Genomic DNA, 18247 nt, shown 5'->3' on the forward strand with positions numbered 1-18247 from the left:
TCTCACTGTGTGTTTTTCCATACATTCATACATTCTCTGACTCTGCCATGCAAATGACCTCATTAGTGTTAGGATGAGGTCATTAATATTAAAATGAGCCATCCGATTGATGGCCTAACATACAAAGGCATGCATTAAATTTAGCCAGTGGTGTACCTAGCATATGTGACATCCGGGGCCCATCATTTTTTGACACCCCTCCCCATCTATATGAAAAATATGATTTTTAGTAACAATCCACATATTGCACAACAAGAGTGTACCTAGGAAAAGGCAGCATCTTAAATACTGCAGTGAGCACTAGAACACCAACACATACATTGTAAAACTAAACAAGCCAGATCCCACACAGTCAATTGATCCTGCAGTCAATGCCAACTAAAAACTATGTTCTTTTCATACACACAGAACATAGATACACCCTCGCCCAATATGGAATAATCACAAACTAAAAATAGAAATATGTAGACAAAAGTTAAACTGAACCGCCAAGAAACCAGACTCTGCATACAATGCAACACCACAAAAACAATAACACATGTCCTCTAATACTGTGCAAAATATAAAGACTGTAGATGTAAATTTGAAAAAACTGATACATAACAATCACCACTTTACAAATTAACAAATAAAAATAAAACAAATAATGAGAAATAAGAAAATACCATTTTATTGGACTAATCCCTGGAAGCTCGGTCCCCATCCCCGCAAACCACCTGATTCCATCCACACAAGCCTTGAATTGTTTTATATTGAACTTATATTAAAGTATAAAAAGAAACAATATTCTGTACAATTGTCAATTTATAAATCAGTGTCTTCTCATCACTCTCTCTTCCCTATTTCCCTTCAGCGTCCTCTGCCCACTCTCTCTCCACTTTCCTTCAGCGCACGCACAGGAAAAGGAACAAGTGTTCTGATTTTACAACTAGACTTCAGCAGCGCTTACGATCTGGTTGATCACGAAATAATGCTACACTGCCTATACGGAATAGGAATTACGGGAAGAGTAAGAAACTGGCTACAGGGTTTCCTAAAAAAGAGATCTTACCGGGTGATTAGTGGAGGGACGTACTCAAACATGAATTTTGATTGTCCTGACAAATTGAAAGACTTTTTAGATGATTGTGAGCATTTGATGATATTATAAGATGAAGATAAAAAGTTCCAATGGACTTGTACTTTTTTATTTGAAGGATTGAAAAGAAAAGAAGAAAAAAGGAAGTAAAAAGATAAAGTTAAGATGTGTTTATATTTTATGTTTGGAGAAATGGAATCCTTTTTGAATTCAACTGAATTAACTGTCCTCAAACACACAGTAATATTAGTTAACATTCTATTTGGATTACTTGGAAAGAAGATGGAGAAAGATATGTAAATTAGAGAATTTCTTTCTGTGCAGATTCTATTATATCATCTTGTTCTAAATGCGCTATATGGTATGAGTGTGCCATGTTTTTAATAAAAACGCTGAGGATTTATTTAGGGCCATATAGGAAAATTCTTAGGAATCTACAAAGAAAAACTTTACATTGTGCTTCTTACTTGGAGAATGGTTCCTGGCAATCCGTCTTCATAATGCTATGTAGCAGCAGTGCTGGAAGAGCCCAAGTGATCGGTGAAAAATATGATGGAACTACAGCAACAAACAGGGAATATTCTGAGTATCTCTCAGTTTTTGAGATGAAAAAGTGGGGGAAAATACAATGATATGGAAAGTGTTTAGTTGTTTTAGTATCATTTGCTGCTTTGCTTTCTTTTGTTTTATTTTTAGTTTATAGTCTCATTAGGGTTTATATGAGATACTGGTTTAGTCCAACAGAAGTATGTGAGCATTGGAATCCGTTACATCTTTCATGGTGAGGGAGAGTGCAAACAATTAAAATGATGATTCTGCCTGTAGTTTGTTACCAAATGAGTATGATACCAATATTTTTTCAGGGGTCATTTTATAAAAAACTTAACGGTATTCTTACGAAATTTATTTGGCTGGGTAAAAGACCTAGAATTGCTCTAGTATCTCTACAAAAGCCAATTGAGGAGGGAGGGGTTAAATTTCCAAATTTTTATAGGTACCATCAAGCCTTTATTTTAAGCCAGGGTATGTATTGGATCCTCCCAGAACTCTATGATAATGCTCCAGATTGGTTATATTTGGAGTGGTGTCTAATGTTTCCTTTACATTTAGTTCATGTTGTTAGTATAAAAATGCCTAGAAGATATAAACAGAACAGAATTTTGATTAATACATGGAAAACTTTGAGATACATTAGTAATCTAACATCTATTCCAATAAGCAAATCAACAAATCAATCTTTATGGATAAACTCCAAGATTCGAATTGGCGGAGCTCAAATCTTATGGAAACAATGGATTATAGCAGGTATAAGAACTTTAAATGATGTTATTTTAAATGGTAAACTGCTTGACTTTTCACAGTTGCAAATTAGATTTGGTCTTGATAAATCACAAAGTTTTAAATGGTTGCAGCTGAAGCAGGCTATTCAGGTGGGGTTCCCTGAATGGAAAACTCTTAATACTCAATATAGTTTGGAGTTCCTATGTTTCCAGGCTGATTTCATGGGACACCTAGCCGCACAGTGGTATAAATTATTATCTGGATTTTTAAATAAAAAGCCAAAAACTGGTCTGAGAGACATTTGGAGTATTGAGATTAAGCATAATATTTCTGCTTCTCAATGGCCATGAATTTGGTCTTGGAGAATGAGATGTACAGTGTCAGCATATATGAGACAAACTTGGTTCTTTTTATTACATAGAGCTTTTTGGACCCCAGTTCGTTTACAAAAGTTGGATAGCTCTAAATCTAATAGATGCTGGCACTGTAATCTAGAAGTGGGGACATTGGATCATCTAATTTTTTATTGCCCCTGCATTAGGAATTTTTGGAATTCAATTTGGTCTCAAATAAATTGCTTATTGGAAAATCATGTGGAAATATCATATGATACTGTTCTGTTTGGTATGTCTATGAGGAAAAAAAGTCAATTAAGCTTTTGATGATAATGACAGGTGTTGCTATGCAACATATTACTAACAACTGGAAAAATTATAGTAATCTCAATTATACGTTTTGGTGGAATTCCCTGTGTCATATTTACAAGATTGAAAGAGCAATTGCAATACAGAAAGGAAGTTATAAAAAATTTTTAAAGATATGGAGACCGATGGTTGATTTTTGTAGTGAATGTATCTTTGATAATATACATAGGGGGGTGGGGGGGATTGGAAGATAAGATGTAGCGAAATTGAAATTTTGAAGGAATATGATAGTTTTAATGATTGTATAGAAAGATGGGAGGGGGGAGGATTTTTAATTAATTTACATATTAAGAATATAATGTATGATGTTCAAATGTTATATGATAGTATTTCATGTTGTTCTTTTTGTGCACTTGATGTAAGTTTGAAAAAGAATAAAGAAATTAAAAAAAAAAAAAAATGAGGGCACAGATTAAAGCTCCCCAAGGGTTAAAAACAAATCTGAAAAGCTGAAAAGAAGATCAGTGAAACAAATGGTTGTTTATGCATTCGCACTGGTAGCAAAGAATGTTCAATTGGCCCTCCCAAAGTCAAGTAAATCTGAGGTTCTTCCTTTAAACGTTCACTGTTCTAAAGGATTATTTGACACGTTCCCTTTCCTTTGGAAGGAAGGAGATATAAACTATTTAGGCATTTGGATTCAGAAGACGTTGGAAGAGACGATGCAAGTAAATGAAAAATCCTTATTGCTAAAGGTCTCAGAAATGTGTGAGCATTGGAACCCATTACATATATCTTGGTGAGGGAGAGTTCAGACAGTAAAAATGATGGTTTTGCCTGTAGTTTGTACTAAATGGGTATGTTACCAGTTTATTTTCAAGGGTCCTTCTATAAGAAACTGAATAGTATTCTTACTAAATTTATTTGGCTGGGTAAAAATGCTAGAATTGCTTTAGTACAGGGGTGTCCAACCTGCGGCACCGTGAAATATTTTGTGCAGCCCGAGTCAAGGGTGATGCAGTGTTTTCCTCTGATGCCCCCGGGTGTTTACAGTCTTGCCGGCTCCCTCCTCTGTCTTGCTGCAGCATTTGCGCAGCCCCAGAAACATTTTTTCGGCCAGTGCAGCCCAGGGAAGCCAAAAGGTTGGACACCCCTGCTTTAGTATCTTTACAAAAGCCAATTGCGGAGGGCGGGATAAATTTCCCCAACTTTTATAGGTACCATCAGGTCTATATAATGCGCCAAGGAATGTATTGGATCCTCCACGAGCTCATGGAGCATCTCCCAGATTGGCTGTACCTAGAATGGAAAATTATGTCCCCTATGCGACTATCTCATGTATTAAGTATCAGAATACCTAGATATGCTAAGGACAACATTATAATATTGAACACATGGAAAACAATTAAATTTATTGATAAATTAACAGATATTCCTATAATGAAATCTACTTTTCAGTCCTTATGGTTAAACTCCAAGATTTAAGTAGGCGGTTCTGGGATCTCCTGGAAGAATTGGATGCAGGCAGGTATTCGGACATTGGATGATGTTATATCTAATGGGAAGCTGCTTGTCTCAACATTATAGTGGTTGCAGTTGAAGCAGGCTATTCAGAGTGGGTTCCCTGAATGGAAAAACTTAAAAACTTATTATAGCTTGCAGATCCTTTGCTACCAGGCGGATTTAGTAGGACATTTAGTAGGATTTAGTGGTACAAATTAATTTCTAAATTTTTGAATAAGAAGCCAAAAAATAGTCTTAGAGACATTTGGAGCATCGAGATAAAACAGTATATTTCTGTATCTCGATGGCCACGAATTTGGACTGCAAGGTTGAAATGTACAGCGTCAGCATCTATGAGACAAACTTGGTTATTTTTATTACATAGGATTTTTTGGACCCCAGTTCGTTTACAAAAACTAAGTCTAATAGATGCTGGCATTGCCATAGTGATATAGGGACTTTGGATCATCTGTTATATTTTTGTCCATTGATACTTAATTTCTGGAAGTCAATTTGGGGATAAATTAATCTTATTCTTGATTCAACAATTCCATTAACTTATGAAGCCATAATTTGTGGTACACTTTTAAACGTTAAGCCTTCTCTGGATAAATATAAAAGCCGTCTATTTTTGATCATGATGGGAATAGCTATTCAAATGGTTACACATAATTGGAAGAGCTATGACAGACTGAATTACACATTTTGGTGGGCAAATGTTTGTACCACTTATTTTTATTTTTTTTAGTTCAATCATCTTTATTGGTATTTTTTTTTAAAAAATGTACCACTTATAATGAATGCGGAATGTTTAGGGTTGAGTAATACATTTAATAAGGTGTGGAACCCATTGACTACATTTGTTGCATCGCATTAATTGTCATGTATCCTTCTTTTTATTAGATTTCCTTATACATTCAGGGGTGGGGGTGGGGGGAGGGAAATGTATTTTGATTATTAAAATTTAATTAATTGTAATATTGAAATAACATAGTACATCTTCTTGTATTAATAATTGAGGAGGGGAGAAATGATTGTTTTATGTATTAATTGTGTTTTTAATAGTGTGTTTTATGTAGTGTTTATGTTCAATTAATTGTATTGCACTGTCAAAATTTGAAAATCAATAAAGATTTATTTAAAAAAAAAAAAAAGTTTTTCGAAGGGTCTCCTCCTGCCACTCTGCTGCTGTTTCTCTCTAGCTCTAGCGTGAACCTTTTTGTTGAGATATCAGCTATTAAATTTCAGTTCAGAATCTTGTCTTGCAGGGCTCCGACACGGCAGCCATTCTCATAAGCTGCCGGCGGCTGCCCTGAAGTTTTCTCTCTGCCGCAACTTCTGATTTCAAACAGGGCAGATCGCCACAGAGGGAAAGCTTTAGGGCAGCCAACGGCAGGGTGTGAGAATGGCTGCCGTGTCGGGATCCTGCTGAAAAGTAGCAGATCAGGAAGCGAGGGAGATAGAGGGAAGGGGAAGAAAAATTCAGACCACAGGGCTCAGGGCAGCTGCCCTGTTTGCTCCCCACTAACGCCGGCACTGGGACCCCCTTAACAATTTCAGGCCTTAGGCACGTGCCTCCTGGGCCTGCCCCTGGCAGCAATAACAAAGACCAAACCTACCCTACCTTCAATTGTGGTCCTGCTAAATCAGACGGCATGAACAAAGACAGAAGCTGCAGGACCTTTCCTCTTGTCTGCATTGCTGTTCACTATAAGCTCTGCCCCTCAAAAATAGGAAGTCACTTCAGAGGTGGGCGAGATCAAGATCGGCAAAGCCTATAGCGATGCAGGCAAGAGGAAAAGTCCTGGGGCTTCTGTCTTTCTTTTTGCCTTTTAATCCGGCACTGCCAACACCACCATTGCTATACACCCAACTGCGTCGATCTTGCCGGCTCTACGCAGACCGGCAGGAATTTTCTGCAGACCAGCACTGGTTTGCGGACCGGCGGTTGAAGAACACTCATTTAGGTTACCCCTTGGTACATAGTAATGAGATGCAAAACATGCAAATGTATGTAGTTGCATATAAAGCAGCTCATTGTTATTGGTAAATACGATAATGCAGCTACAGCGATTCCACTGTGTGCATGCTGTGTTATAGTCAGTAAGGTAACCCCAACAAAAACTGAGGTTATTTTACTGCCTGGTTCTCCCAGACCACATCTTAAAAGAGTCAATATTCACCAAAGCTGTCCCTCCCCTCACCACCCTACTCCAAGTGAGTGACAAAACAGCATAGGCAGCCACCCCCCACCCCAACCACCCCCGATGAGAAGCCCCCCCTTGATCATTAAAAGCCCCTCAAACCATGTAACCCAGGACTCCCATCAACATTTCTGGGGTCTACTGGGGTCAAGCAGGAACAATCCACAGTTGTTTCTGTTTTTGCTGGTGCAAGGTTCAAATTGGTGGCAACGACCCTAAGTGATTGTCTCTTGGTACTACTGCTAGAGATCATGTTTCGATATAGAAATGTGACCCGCTAGTGGTAGTACCACAAGACTACTGAAAGAAATTGCCAGCGCCTAAAAGGGCAGAAGCAACTGGGGATTACTGCTGTTTAACCCAACTAGACATTAGGGAAGTTGACAGTAAGCTTGGCGTGGGGGGACATTGTGATCTAGAGGGTAGTTTTGCAGGTGTGATTGAGGAGGTATTCTAGGCCTCAGAGTGCTTTTTTCATTGTGGAGGGATGGGGCAGCTTCAGCAAGCACCTGCCCCTTTAAAACGTGGCCCTGGAGCATTGACCCCCCCTACTTTGAGGCCCAGTGCTCCTGGGTTGGTAGAATGCTGCTGTAGTGCTGCCCGATTCAGGAAAAAAACTTTCGATTCGATTCGATTCAGCCTACTGAATTGATTTTTCAATTCGATTCGATTTTCCTGCCATCAGAGAAGGGGCGGGACCGCAGCAAAGAGAAGACGCTCCGAAGCCGTTCAGCAGCTTGCAAAGATCGCTAGCGCCAGCGATCTTATTGCAGGCTGCTGAAGTTAGGGAGATTGATTCTGGAGGCCAGGGGGAAGACGGAGAGCACAGCAGCGGGTAAGCCACATCCCAATTGACCCTCCCCACTCGCCCTCTAAAGCAGAAGAGGCAGGCCAGCAAAAGGCAGTGCTGCCGCTCCTGCTTTAGAGGGCGAGTGGGGAAGGTCAGTCAATGAATCGGGAGGCCGATTTTTTGGTGGGGTAAATCGATATGAATCGGTGAATCGATTCGAATTGTGAATCGGGCAGCACTATGCTGCTGTTTGTGATTTGGCTCAAAATTAGCAATATTCATTTTCCTAGGGCTGTGTCCAATGGCACGCAAGATTCTTGGTGTGCCCGCAAGATACCAGTGAGGAGGGGAGGTGTTGGCACCAGCTGACTGCCTACAGGATGTGCCTCTCACAGCAAGAGGCACATTCTGTAGGCAGTCAGCCAGCGCCGTCATCTCTCCTACTCTACACGCCTCTCCTCTTACACCAACTCCCCACTGGCGGCTCAGGGCCCCAACTGAATGGACCTTATGCATGTGTGGAGGTCAACGTGCATGTGTCATCATCGCATTAACATCCACATTTCTGGATGTCCTCGAGTTGTGGCACAGGGTTTAGTGTGCTTTGGCTTCCATAAGTTTGCAAGACACCGACCTAGGGAGTCAGCAACCTGCAGTACTGAGCTACTGCAGATTGACGATTCCCATGGTAAATCAAAGTGTGGTAAAATCCACATTTTACCACCCTTTTGAAAACTATTGTGTTTTCAAAACCACTTATGCTGTTTTAATTTACCCACAAGAAAATAAACAATAGGTGCAAGGAACTTTTTATGTGTATATTTGCACTTTGAAATAGCGCAAAGACCATAGGTAAAAAGTACCCAGGAACTTTGATGAGTTTGAACATTTCGTTACTTGTGAAGTCATATCACAAGTTTTCAAAGAAAATACGCATTTTAATATTCAGAGAATTCTTGCGCAAAAAGTAAGAAAACTACAATAGGAAAAATTCCTTACTCGATAATGTGTTCCTTGGGATTAAAGGGATCCAGGGAATCTAGTCCAAGTCGGCTGATAACCTAAAAACACAAGATAACGTTTGAGAACAAAGCATCTACACAAGCCTCACATAAAACTACAAAGTTCTGTACAGTATTATGTATGTACTGTAGCAAAGCAATTATACTATACCTACTGCTCATTGGCTAGTGTTTATTTATTTATTCAATTTTCTATACCACTCTCTCAGGGGAGCTCAGAATGGTTTACATGAATTTATTCATGTACTCAAGGATTTTTCCTTGTCTGTCCCGGTGAGCTCACAATCTATCTAATGTACGTGAGGCAATGGGGGGGAAGGGGGTAGGTGACTTGCCCAGGGTCACAAGGAACAGCGTGAGTTTGAACCCACAACCTCAAGGAGCTGAGGCTAAAGCTTTAACCACTATACCACACTTTCCTTAGTTAACTGACATTAACACAAAGTTAGATATGACATGTTTCTGCAAAGTTTAATACAACATTACTTTTTATTAGCTGATCTGTTATGTTTAAAAAATCATAACTGTTCTGCCCCCACATTCCTGGGAGCAGGTTGCTTGTATTGAAGTATGTAAAAAATGTTTGTATTTTTAAGGCAAGCTCCTAGTGTTCATTTCTTTAGGTATGCTGGGCTCACTTCCATCCCCCCTTTCTATTTTTCCTCTCCTGACTGAGCTCAAAGGGCACATGGCCATGGAAAACGTATTGTTCTCCATCTAGTTTGCAACTTTGGAGCTGCTAGTCTCTAAGTATGGCAAAATAGTGCTAAGTTATGAAGTATACATTATCTTCCAAAGAACAAAAGACTTTTAGAGAGTTGATGTCCAAGATGAAGACTGTATTAAAACATAAGAACAAAAGAATTGCCGCTGCTGGGTCGGACCAGTGGTCCATCACGCCCAGCAGCTCACGTGGCGGCCCCCAGGTCGAAGACCTGTGCCCCAACCGAGACCAGCCCTACCTGCGGTAGGAACTTGTCCAACCTTGTCTTGAATCCCTGGAGCGTGTTTTCCCTTATAACAGACTCTGGGAGGGCATTCCAGTTGTCCATCACTCTCTGGGTGAAGAAGAACTTCCTTACGTTCGTACGGAATCTATCCCCTTTTAACTTCAGAGAGTGCCCTCTCGTTCTCTCTACCTTGGAGAGGGTGAACAACCTGTCTTTATCCACTAAGTCTATTCCCTTCATTATCTTGAATGTTTCATAAGAACATAAGAAGTTGCCTCCACTGGGTCAGACCAGAGGTCCATCGCGCCCAGCGGTTCGCTCCCGCGGCGTCCCATCAGGTCTATGACCTGTGAAGTGGTTTCTGAGCATTTCTATAACCTACCTTTACTTCTATCTGTACCCCTCAATCCCCTTATCCTTTAGGAACCTATCTAAACCTTCCTTGAACCCCTGTCTTCTCTCAGTCTCCTCTTTTCAAGGGAGAACAGGCCCAGTTTCTCTAATCTCTCACTGTACGGCAACTCCTCCAACCCCTTAACCATTTTAGTCGCTCTTCTCTGAACCCTTTTGAGTAGTACCGTGTCCTTCTTCATGTATGGCGACCAGTGCTGGACGCAGTATTCCAGGTGAGGGCGTACCATAGCCAGGTACAGCGGCATGATAACCCTCTCCGATCTGTTCTTGATCCCCTTCTTAATCATTCCTAGCATTCTGTTCGCCCTTTTCGCTGCCGCTGAGCATTGTGCAGACGGCTTCATTGACTTGTCGACTAGTACTCCCAGGTCTCTTTCTTGGGGGGTCTCTCCTAATACTGCCCCGAACATCTTGTATTCGTGTGTGGGATTTTTGATATCAACATGCATTACCTTACACTTATCCATGTTGAACCTCATTTGCCATGTCGCTGCCCATTTCTCAAGCATGGTTATGTCACATTGCAGATAAATAAATAATCCACATAAAAATGTCTTGGGCCTGAACCACTGGAAACATATGGACCTAACACGGTCCGTGTTTTGACACTATTGTCTTCTTCAGGGGTCCTATGAGTAAAATATATAGATATGAGATGATGTGTGTCTTGATGTGTATTGTGTGAAAGACGAATGCGGTTGAAACCAAGTGAAAAGGAATGTTTATACCATATATACTCAAATATAAACTGGGATTTTTGGGCCCAAAAATTGGCCCAAAAATGGGAGGCCCAGCTTATATTCGAGCCAACACCCCCTCCCAGAATTTTTTAGGCCCCCCACCTCCCTGCACTATCCTCATAACTCTGCTGATCCCTGGTGGAGGTGCAGCGGACCCTCTGCCGATCCTTGGTGGAGGTGCAGTGGGCAGGAGCAAGCTTTCTGAACTCCTGCCCCACTGCTAACCGGCTGCTGCAGATAGTTTATTTGGCCGCTGAGCGGCACTAGCAGGAACACGATTTGGCACTGCTGCTGGGTGCTGAGCAGCTTCCTTACTGATCAAGTACAACCAAATTCATGGGGAAAACTTCAATTCGCACAATTTTTCAACTTTAGATTTTTCTGGACAACCTTTGAAAGCAAACATGGAAGATTGGCTCAGCCTCCTGGACAGGACAATGTGGTGGTGACACTTCTCTCACTCACCGTTTGTCCTTTTGTGGAAGGAAAGCCCAGCTGTGAAAAGGAGGAGCTGGAAGGGGAGTGGGGACTCTGAAAATGACAAACTAAAGAAAAAGCAAATTCTGTAGCGACAGTAAAGGAGAGGTAAAAAAACTGAAAACCTAGCTGAAATAACTACCAAGAAAACAGCAGAGCTAAACTCAGCCTTTCATGCATAACTCAAGGATTTCTTGTGCTAACAAGGGGGCTTGCAAGAATTTCCATCAAGATGGCAATTTGTTAGTGCACTTTATTAACAAATTATTTATTGCAGTACAGCCACTCTGCTCCCACGTTCATTTTGAAACTCTATATACACCCCAACAACCCCAAGGTGCCTGACACCTTCTTGCACTGGCTACTTTCTATCCCCACTTTTGCGCTTCTGATGCACCTGCATTGTAGAAGCAATTGAGCACACCGGTCTCGCCAAACTCCAGGGCGGCCACTACACTCTCGCACACCTCCCACAGGCACTGCAGCGCCACTGCCTTACATGTCTGCAGCCCCGCAGGGCTCACCTCATTGATCACTTAGGCCACGTTGTCCTCTTGCTACTACTGCCCGTGGCACAGCCTCCTCCCTTGCCCCCCCCCCCCCCCCCTATTTGCTGCTTGGCAGGGGACCCCGCTACAGTCCTCATGCCAAAAACTGCCCGCCTTGGGGAGCTGCTGCCAGCGAATCCAGTGATGGAGAAGGGCTAGTTAGGAGAAGAAATGCCCGGACCATGAGGACCCAAAAGGTCCTAAAGCACCGCACCAGCAGGCCCCCTGACCATTTTGGGCCCTAGGTATGTGCCTACTGGGCCTACCCTTTAATCTGGCCCTAGTTATGTGAATGAAGCAATGGATGGCAGCTTTAAACAGATCTACTAATTCTAATTGAAAGCTTATAACGGACAGCAGGAAAAAAAGCTCCATTCCTGAGGTTGCACAACATCACCCTCATTTACAACTAATAGCAGAGTATCTGCAGTCAGTGGATCTTACTGAGAAGAGATATACCGACAATGTTCATAATTTGTGGATCATGAGCAGGTCCATCTGATGCTTTATATGCCTACATACTCACTCTGGGTTGGGTGATAGTAGGTAATGTCTGCCTTAATAGGCTTAGGAGTCCAAATTTAGATGTGTACAAGATATGTTTATTGGCCAATAGGTGGATCACCTTGTTCAAACCTTGTCAGAACCATCTGCAAGTGAAAGAGATTTACAGCTGGGAAGAACCAAACCTTGGCTGGTTTTAATCAGTCTTAGATATACAGTATATCAAAAAAGCCTGACTTCAATGAAAAACTGACCCTTGAGAGCGATTGGTTTATATATAATGCGCTCAGAAATATGAAACTCCAAAAAGGAAGGCTGAGAAGCCACCTTAGCGGGAAAGAGTTCACCTTCCAGTCATCGCGACCTCATATGTAACCAATCACTCTCTGAGACTTGGTGGAAAAGTTATATCTTGTACTGGAAGGTGAACTCTTTCCCGCTAAGGTGGCTTCTCAGCCTTCCTTTTTGGAGTTTCATATCTCTGAGTGCATTATATATAAACCAATCGCTCTCAAGAGGCAGTTTTTCATTGAAGTCAGGCTTTTTTGATATATATCTAAGACTCTTTTCTGACTTCCATCTTTATATCTATGATCCCTGGTTTTCTAAGGAAATGGTTTTTTAATCAGTGGCATAATAAATGTAACTCCCCAATTTCTTATTTATCCTATTTGTCTGTCTTGAATACATTGTATGCTCTCTTACATGTTTTTGATCAGCACTACATGCATCTAATAGCACTATAGAAATGATTAGAAAATAGCATTAGTAGTAGTACATTTAGAAAAATCCACTTAAAAATATCTGGATAACTTATTCAGCTGGTTTTATAAAAAGGTTTGGACAAGTTCCTGGAGGAAAGGTCCATAGTCTGCTGTTGAAACAGACATGGGGGAAGCCACTTTTTGCCCTGGAATGCTGCTACTATTTGGGTACGTGTGACTTGGATTGGCCTCTGTGAAAACAGGATGGGTCATTGGTCTGACCCAGTAAGGCTATTCATATGCAGTGGCGTACCAATGGGGGGGCGTGGGGGCGGTCCGCCCTGGGTGCAGCCTTAGGGAGGGGTGCACAGCCAGCCCGGTCCCTATCGCGCTCCCATCCTCCCAGCGAGAGTAGCAAACCTCCCTCCAGTAGCGTCAGCTGCTTCGCGGCTTTCTACTCCCTCTGCTATATCACTGATGACATCATCAGTGATGCTTCACCTGCAGGAGAAAGCCGCGAAGCAGCCAACGCTACTGGAGGGAGGTTTGCTGCTCTCGCTGGTAGGGTCGGAAAGGTTCACTTGGGGGGGAGAGATAGGAGGATCAGCGGGGGTTCGGCCGGAAGGGAGAGAAGTGGTCTGCCTTGGGTGCTCCAAGGCCTGGTGCCATTATCTTCTTCGGGCAGCAGCAGCGTTTACAATTCGCTGCTGTTGCCGGCTTCAAGCCTTCCTCTCTTCCGGGTCCTGCCTTCTTCCTGCTTTCATGAACACAGGACCCGATAGAGAGGAAGGCCTGAAGCGGGCAACAGCAGTGAATTGTGAATGCTGCTATGCCTGATGAAGTTCAGGACACCAGGGTGACAGAAGGAGGAAAGGGTGCAGAGGGGGAGAGAATTGGGGAGAGTGTTGCTGTGCCCAACTGGAGGGAATGAAAGGAGATGCCAGGGCTTGGAGGGAAGAAGAGATGCCAGGGCATGGAGGGAAGGAGGAAGGTATGCCAGATCAAGGGAAAAGGAAGGGGGAAAGGAAGGAGGAGATGTCAGAGCATGGAGGGGGAGGAAGAGATGGCAGAAAAGGAAAGGAGAGAGATGCCGGGAATCAGGGAAGGGATGATGCCAGACCGTGAGGTGGGAAGGAAAGAAAGGAGAAGAGACAGATGCCAGAGCATAGGGGAGGGGGTGGTGACAGAGAGAGAAAAACGGAGAGGTGACTGAGTTGAAAATCAATCATGTAGAAAGGAGAGAAGGGGCACGGGATAGATAGTTTATGGAAGGAGCAGAGAAAGAGGGAAGATGCCATATGGAAGAGAGAGAGGGTACACACTGGATAGAAAGAGCAGAGAGGGTAGTGAATGGAAGGGGCGACATAGAGGGTGAACAGTAGATGGAAGGAATAGAGAGAGGGAAACAGACACTGAATGGAAGTGTGGGGGAGAGGAAGGACAGCTGCTGAATGGAAGTGTGAGGGAAAGGGGGAGCAGATGCTGGAAGGAAGTGGGGAGGAGAAAAAAAAGGGCACATGCAGGATTGAGGGAAGAGGATAGAGTTAGTTACTGGAAGGGGTGAGGGAAAGAGGTGGCAAGCTATAGGTAGACACAGTGAAAGAGGGAAATTGAGGACTGAATAGTAAAAAAGAATTAAGACAGAGGCAGAAAATAAATTGAGAAGGAAGACCAGGGAAGAACAGGAGGAAGGGAGCAGAGAGAGAGAGATGCCAGAGCAGGGGGGAAGGAGAGGAGACAGATACCAGACCAATGGGGGTGAAAGGAAAGATGGAAGGGGGAGGCATACAGTTTCTGGAAGGGGCATAGAAGGAGAGAAGATGCCATATAGGGGCAGAGAAATGGCAGACAGTGGATGGAAGGAAGAGAGTAGCAAGAAGATGAGGAAAGCAGAAACCAGAGAAGACAAAGGTAGAACAAAAATTTTCTATTTATTTATTGCTTTAGGAGACATATGTCACTGTTTCTGTAGTATTGCCTTGTATGCAGAGTCCAGCTTCTCGCTGGTTCAATTTAACCTTTGTCTATATATTTCTATTTTATCCCCCCTTTTACAAAACTGTAGAGCGTTTTTTAGCACCAGCCGTGGTGGTAGCAGCTCTGATGCTCAGAACTCTATGAGCGTCAGAGCTGTTACCACCGTGGCTAAAATCTACACTACAGTTTTGTAAAAGGGGGAGGGGTAAGTTTGTGATGACATTCCATACTAGGCGAAGGTGTTTTCTGTGTTCTGTGTGTTCGAAAGACATGGTTTTCTGTTAGGATTGACTGCAGGATTGATCTGTACTAGTCTGGCTTGTTTAGTTTTACAATGGGTGTATTGATGTACTTCTCACTGCAGTATGTAAGATGCTGCCTTTTCCTAGGTACTCATGTGTAATGTGTGGCTTGTTACTAAAAATCATGTTTTTTGTACAGATGGGGGGGGGGGGGGTGCAAAAAATGATGGGCCCCAGGTGTCACACATGCTAGGTACGCCACTGTTCATATGTTCTTATCTTTAAGCAGTGACAGATCCCTGAATATTGCCCTCAAAAGGTACAAAACTCCTTAGGCTCTCCACACACAATCATAAAGAAATCGTCACTCCCATTTCCCTTGTGGATATAGTAGAGAAACACATTTTCTTAACTTCCAATACTCAAACATCAGGCAATAAGGATGAAATTATCCAGAGGAAGGTTTAAAGTTACCAGACGTAATTTGTGTTCCTCTTCCAGGATGAACAAATTTTCCTTCTGCATGTAAAACTCTGCTGTTTGCAGCATGGCCACAAGAGGAACAAGACCCACAAGCTGGGATCCCACCACAGGCAGGTTCAGAGCCTGTGAACAACAAAAAAAAAGTGAGAAGCAGGAATGAAAGACTGTGTCAATACTGTATAGGAATGAAAGGAAATTTCTCTCCAACTTAGGTTTATCAAGTATTCACAGACCATAATTGGCTTCCATCAGGGGAGGTCTAGATACAAAGCAAAATGGGACGGTAAGAAGCAAAAGATGGAGAGGTCTCTTCTAGGCCTCAAAACATGAAGGAACATACAGTATGATATAAAATCAGTACAGCTATTTATTTATTTATTTCATTTTTTATCCCATTTTCCACAAAGAGCTCAGAAAGGGTTATAGGTTAAACATACATAAAACACAGTTAACAGGTTACGATTTGCCATAATTACAATATAAGTTTATGGTACAAGTTTTTATCCTAACTCTATATATACTAGGGTATGTGGTATGCAGGGTATGCCTACTAGGAGTGTCCCTAAGGTAGCAGAGTCAGTTGAGGCTGTTAAAGATATTCCAGCTTTGAGAAAATCCTGAAACTGGTGTTTTCTCCGGAAGCACCAGAGGGAGCAAGAGAGCAGATTGGTCTGAAGTGCAATACACATTGAAATGAAAAAAAATAATTTTAATCAGGAAACAGGCAGTTGCAGAATGCCATAGAACTCCTTCACCTGGTGGTTGGGAGGGGGGGGGCACTTGCCTATTAAATGCTAGCTGCACTGCTAAGAGAGGGGGAGGTGTCATAGGACAGGAAAAAGAGAGCGGTCCAGACTGAGGAAGTAGCCAAACCACATGGCCATGGAGAAGCCAGGGCTGAGGGCCAGGCAACAGGAGAATTGCCATAAGCCATGGACCTAAGAGAGGCATATGCAGACCAACAAGCCAAAAGGGCTGTTTGAACTAAGGCAAGTGAGATTATTATGAAATGCTAACCGTGTTTAAAAGTGGAGTGGTTTTGCCTCTTGCTGATGACCAGTGCTAAAGACTTTGAGTTTCTTCCTTTATAATAAAGAACTGTTTGCCACACAGTATTGTGTGATACCCAGGTTCTAGGAGGAACCATTGAAAGTTTTATTTTTCTTGGGGGGGGGGGAAGGGGTTCTCTGGGATTGTGTAACAGACTGGCTAGTGCAGAAGCACAGGAGCTGTGCTGATTAGCCCAGCACAGCTCTGAAAAGAAGTTTTTTAAATTTTCTTTCCTGCTCTAACCCACTGAGATTTATATGTTTGAACTCAGGGTGAGAACAGAACTCTTTTGCAAAGATTCTACCTACAAGTGGCTTAAAGAACACCTGAATAAGGGCACACCTGAAGGGAAGACTCTGAGGCATAGAGAAACCTAGGAACTGTTTCCAAACGTTTTTCTTTTGGTTATTGCAAATATAAACTAATGCTGACATTTTATTTAGATTAGGAGCATTCTGACACTGTGAACTGTATTTTCATTTTTGCCTTTTGAACTGTTCTGTTTGGACTTTCTTTTGAGGCTTGGAAAAGCCAGGTACCTTTTTGAACTGAGTTATAACAAAGCATAGTTCATATTTCAGTTACAGATGGAGTGTGGTGTCTTAGTGGTTAAACACCAGTACGCAGTAGTCTCCTAAAACCTGTGCGACTCCTAGAGCCGCATGCTAAAACCTGTCACGTGCCACTCAGACCAGCTGTGACAGGGTCTAATGCCAATATGCATAATATATAGTTTATAGGTTACAATTTGCCTTAGCTATCCTTATAGTGCAAGTTTTTTCAATAAAAATTATTATTCTAATTTGACACTCACTAAGGCTCTAATACCAATATACGTGGAGGGACATAATCGAAAAAAACATCTAAGGCCCTAAACGCTGAAAGTAGCAGCAGGGAAAATGTCCATTCTCAAAAAAAAAATCCAAAATGAGGTTTTATTTGAGAATGGCCTGCCTCTATGTTCAGCTGTTTAAACGCCCAGACCACCACTACATCTACCCTTATGACACATTACCAACTAAAAATATAGCCTGTCTCAAATGCCCAAAACAAGACCTTTTAGGCGAAGGAGGGGCCAGTCGTTTGCCTAAAAACTGGATTCTATAACTGGCATCTGTCAAAAACAACACCGGTTACAGAATCACCCCCCCCCCCCCCCACCCCTGCAATGATAGCGGCAGGAAAGATGGCTCATCTCCCCTGCCACGATCGCCCCCACCTCTGAACTGCCATGACCTGCGGCAGGAGAGATGCACAATCTCTCCTGCTGCGGTTCATGGCAGTTAAAAGGGGAGGGGTGATCGCGATCGCGGTAGGAGAGATGCCCAATCTCTCCTACCTCGATCGTGACTCCCCACCCCTGAATCAATACCGGCAGGAGGGAGACCAACCCCTCATGCCGAGATGTGACCCCCCCCAAACCCCCGAACCAATACCGGCAAGAGGGATCTCCAACCCCTCCTGCCGAGATGCGACCCCCCCCCCCACTCCTGAACCAATACCGGCTGGAGGGAGCCCAACTCCTCCTATCGATATGCGACCCCCACACCCACTCCCAAACCAATACTGGCAGGAGGGAGTCCAGCCCCTCCTGCTGAGACGCAACCACCCCACCCCTGAACCAATATCATCAGGA

The 18247-nt window shown here is 42.7% G+C and overlaps 1 protein-coding gene across 1 annotated transcript in view; it reads right to left on the reverse strand.

Moving 5' to 3' along the window:
* Positions 1-18247, reverse strand: part of FTCD (formimidoyltransferase cyclodeaminase) — a 291968-nt gene that overhangs the window by 166293 nt on the left and 107428 nt on the right. The window contains exons 7-8 of the mRNA XM_033947252.1: positions 15553-15684; positions 8500-8561 (exon numbers count right to left, since the gene is read on the reverse strand). Of these exons, the coding sequence (XP_033803143.1) occupies positions 8500-8561; positions 15553-15684 (194 nt within the window). The remainder of the gene's footprint in view (positions 1-8499; positions 8562-15552; positions 15685-18247) is intronic.

The sequence above is a fragment of the Geotrypetes seraphini genome, chromosome 5, assembly GCF_902459505.1.
Source record: "Geotrypetes seraphini chromosome 5, aGeoSer1.1, whole genome shotgun sequence".
NCBI classification, from domain to species: Eukaryota; Metazoa; Chordata; class Amphibia; order Gymnophiona; family Dermophiidae; genus Geotrypetes; species Geotrypetes seraphini.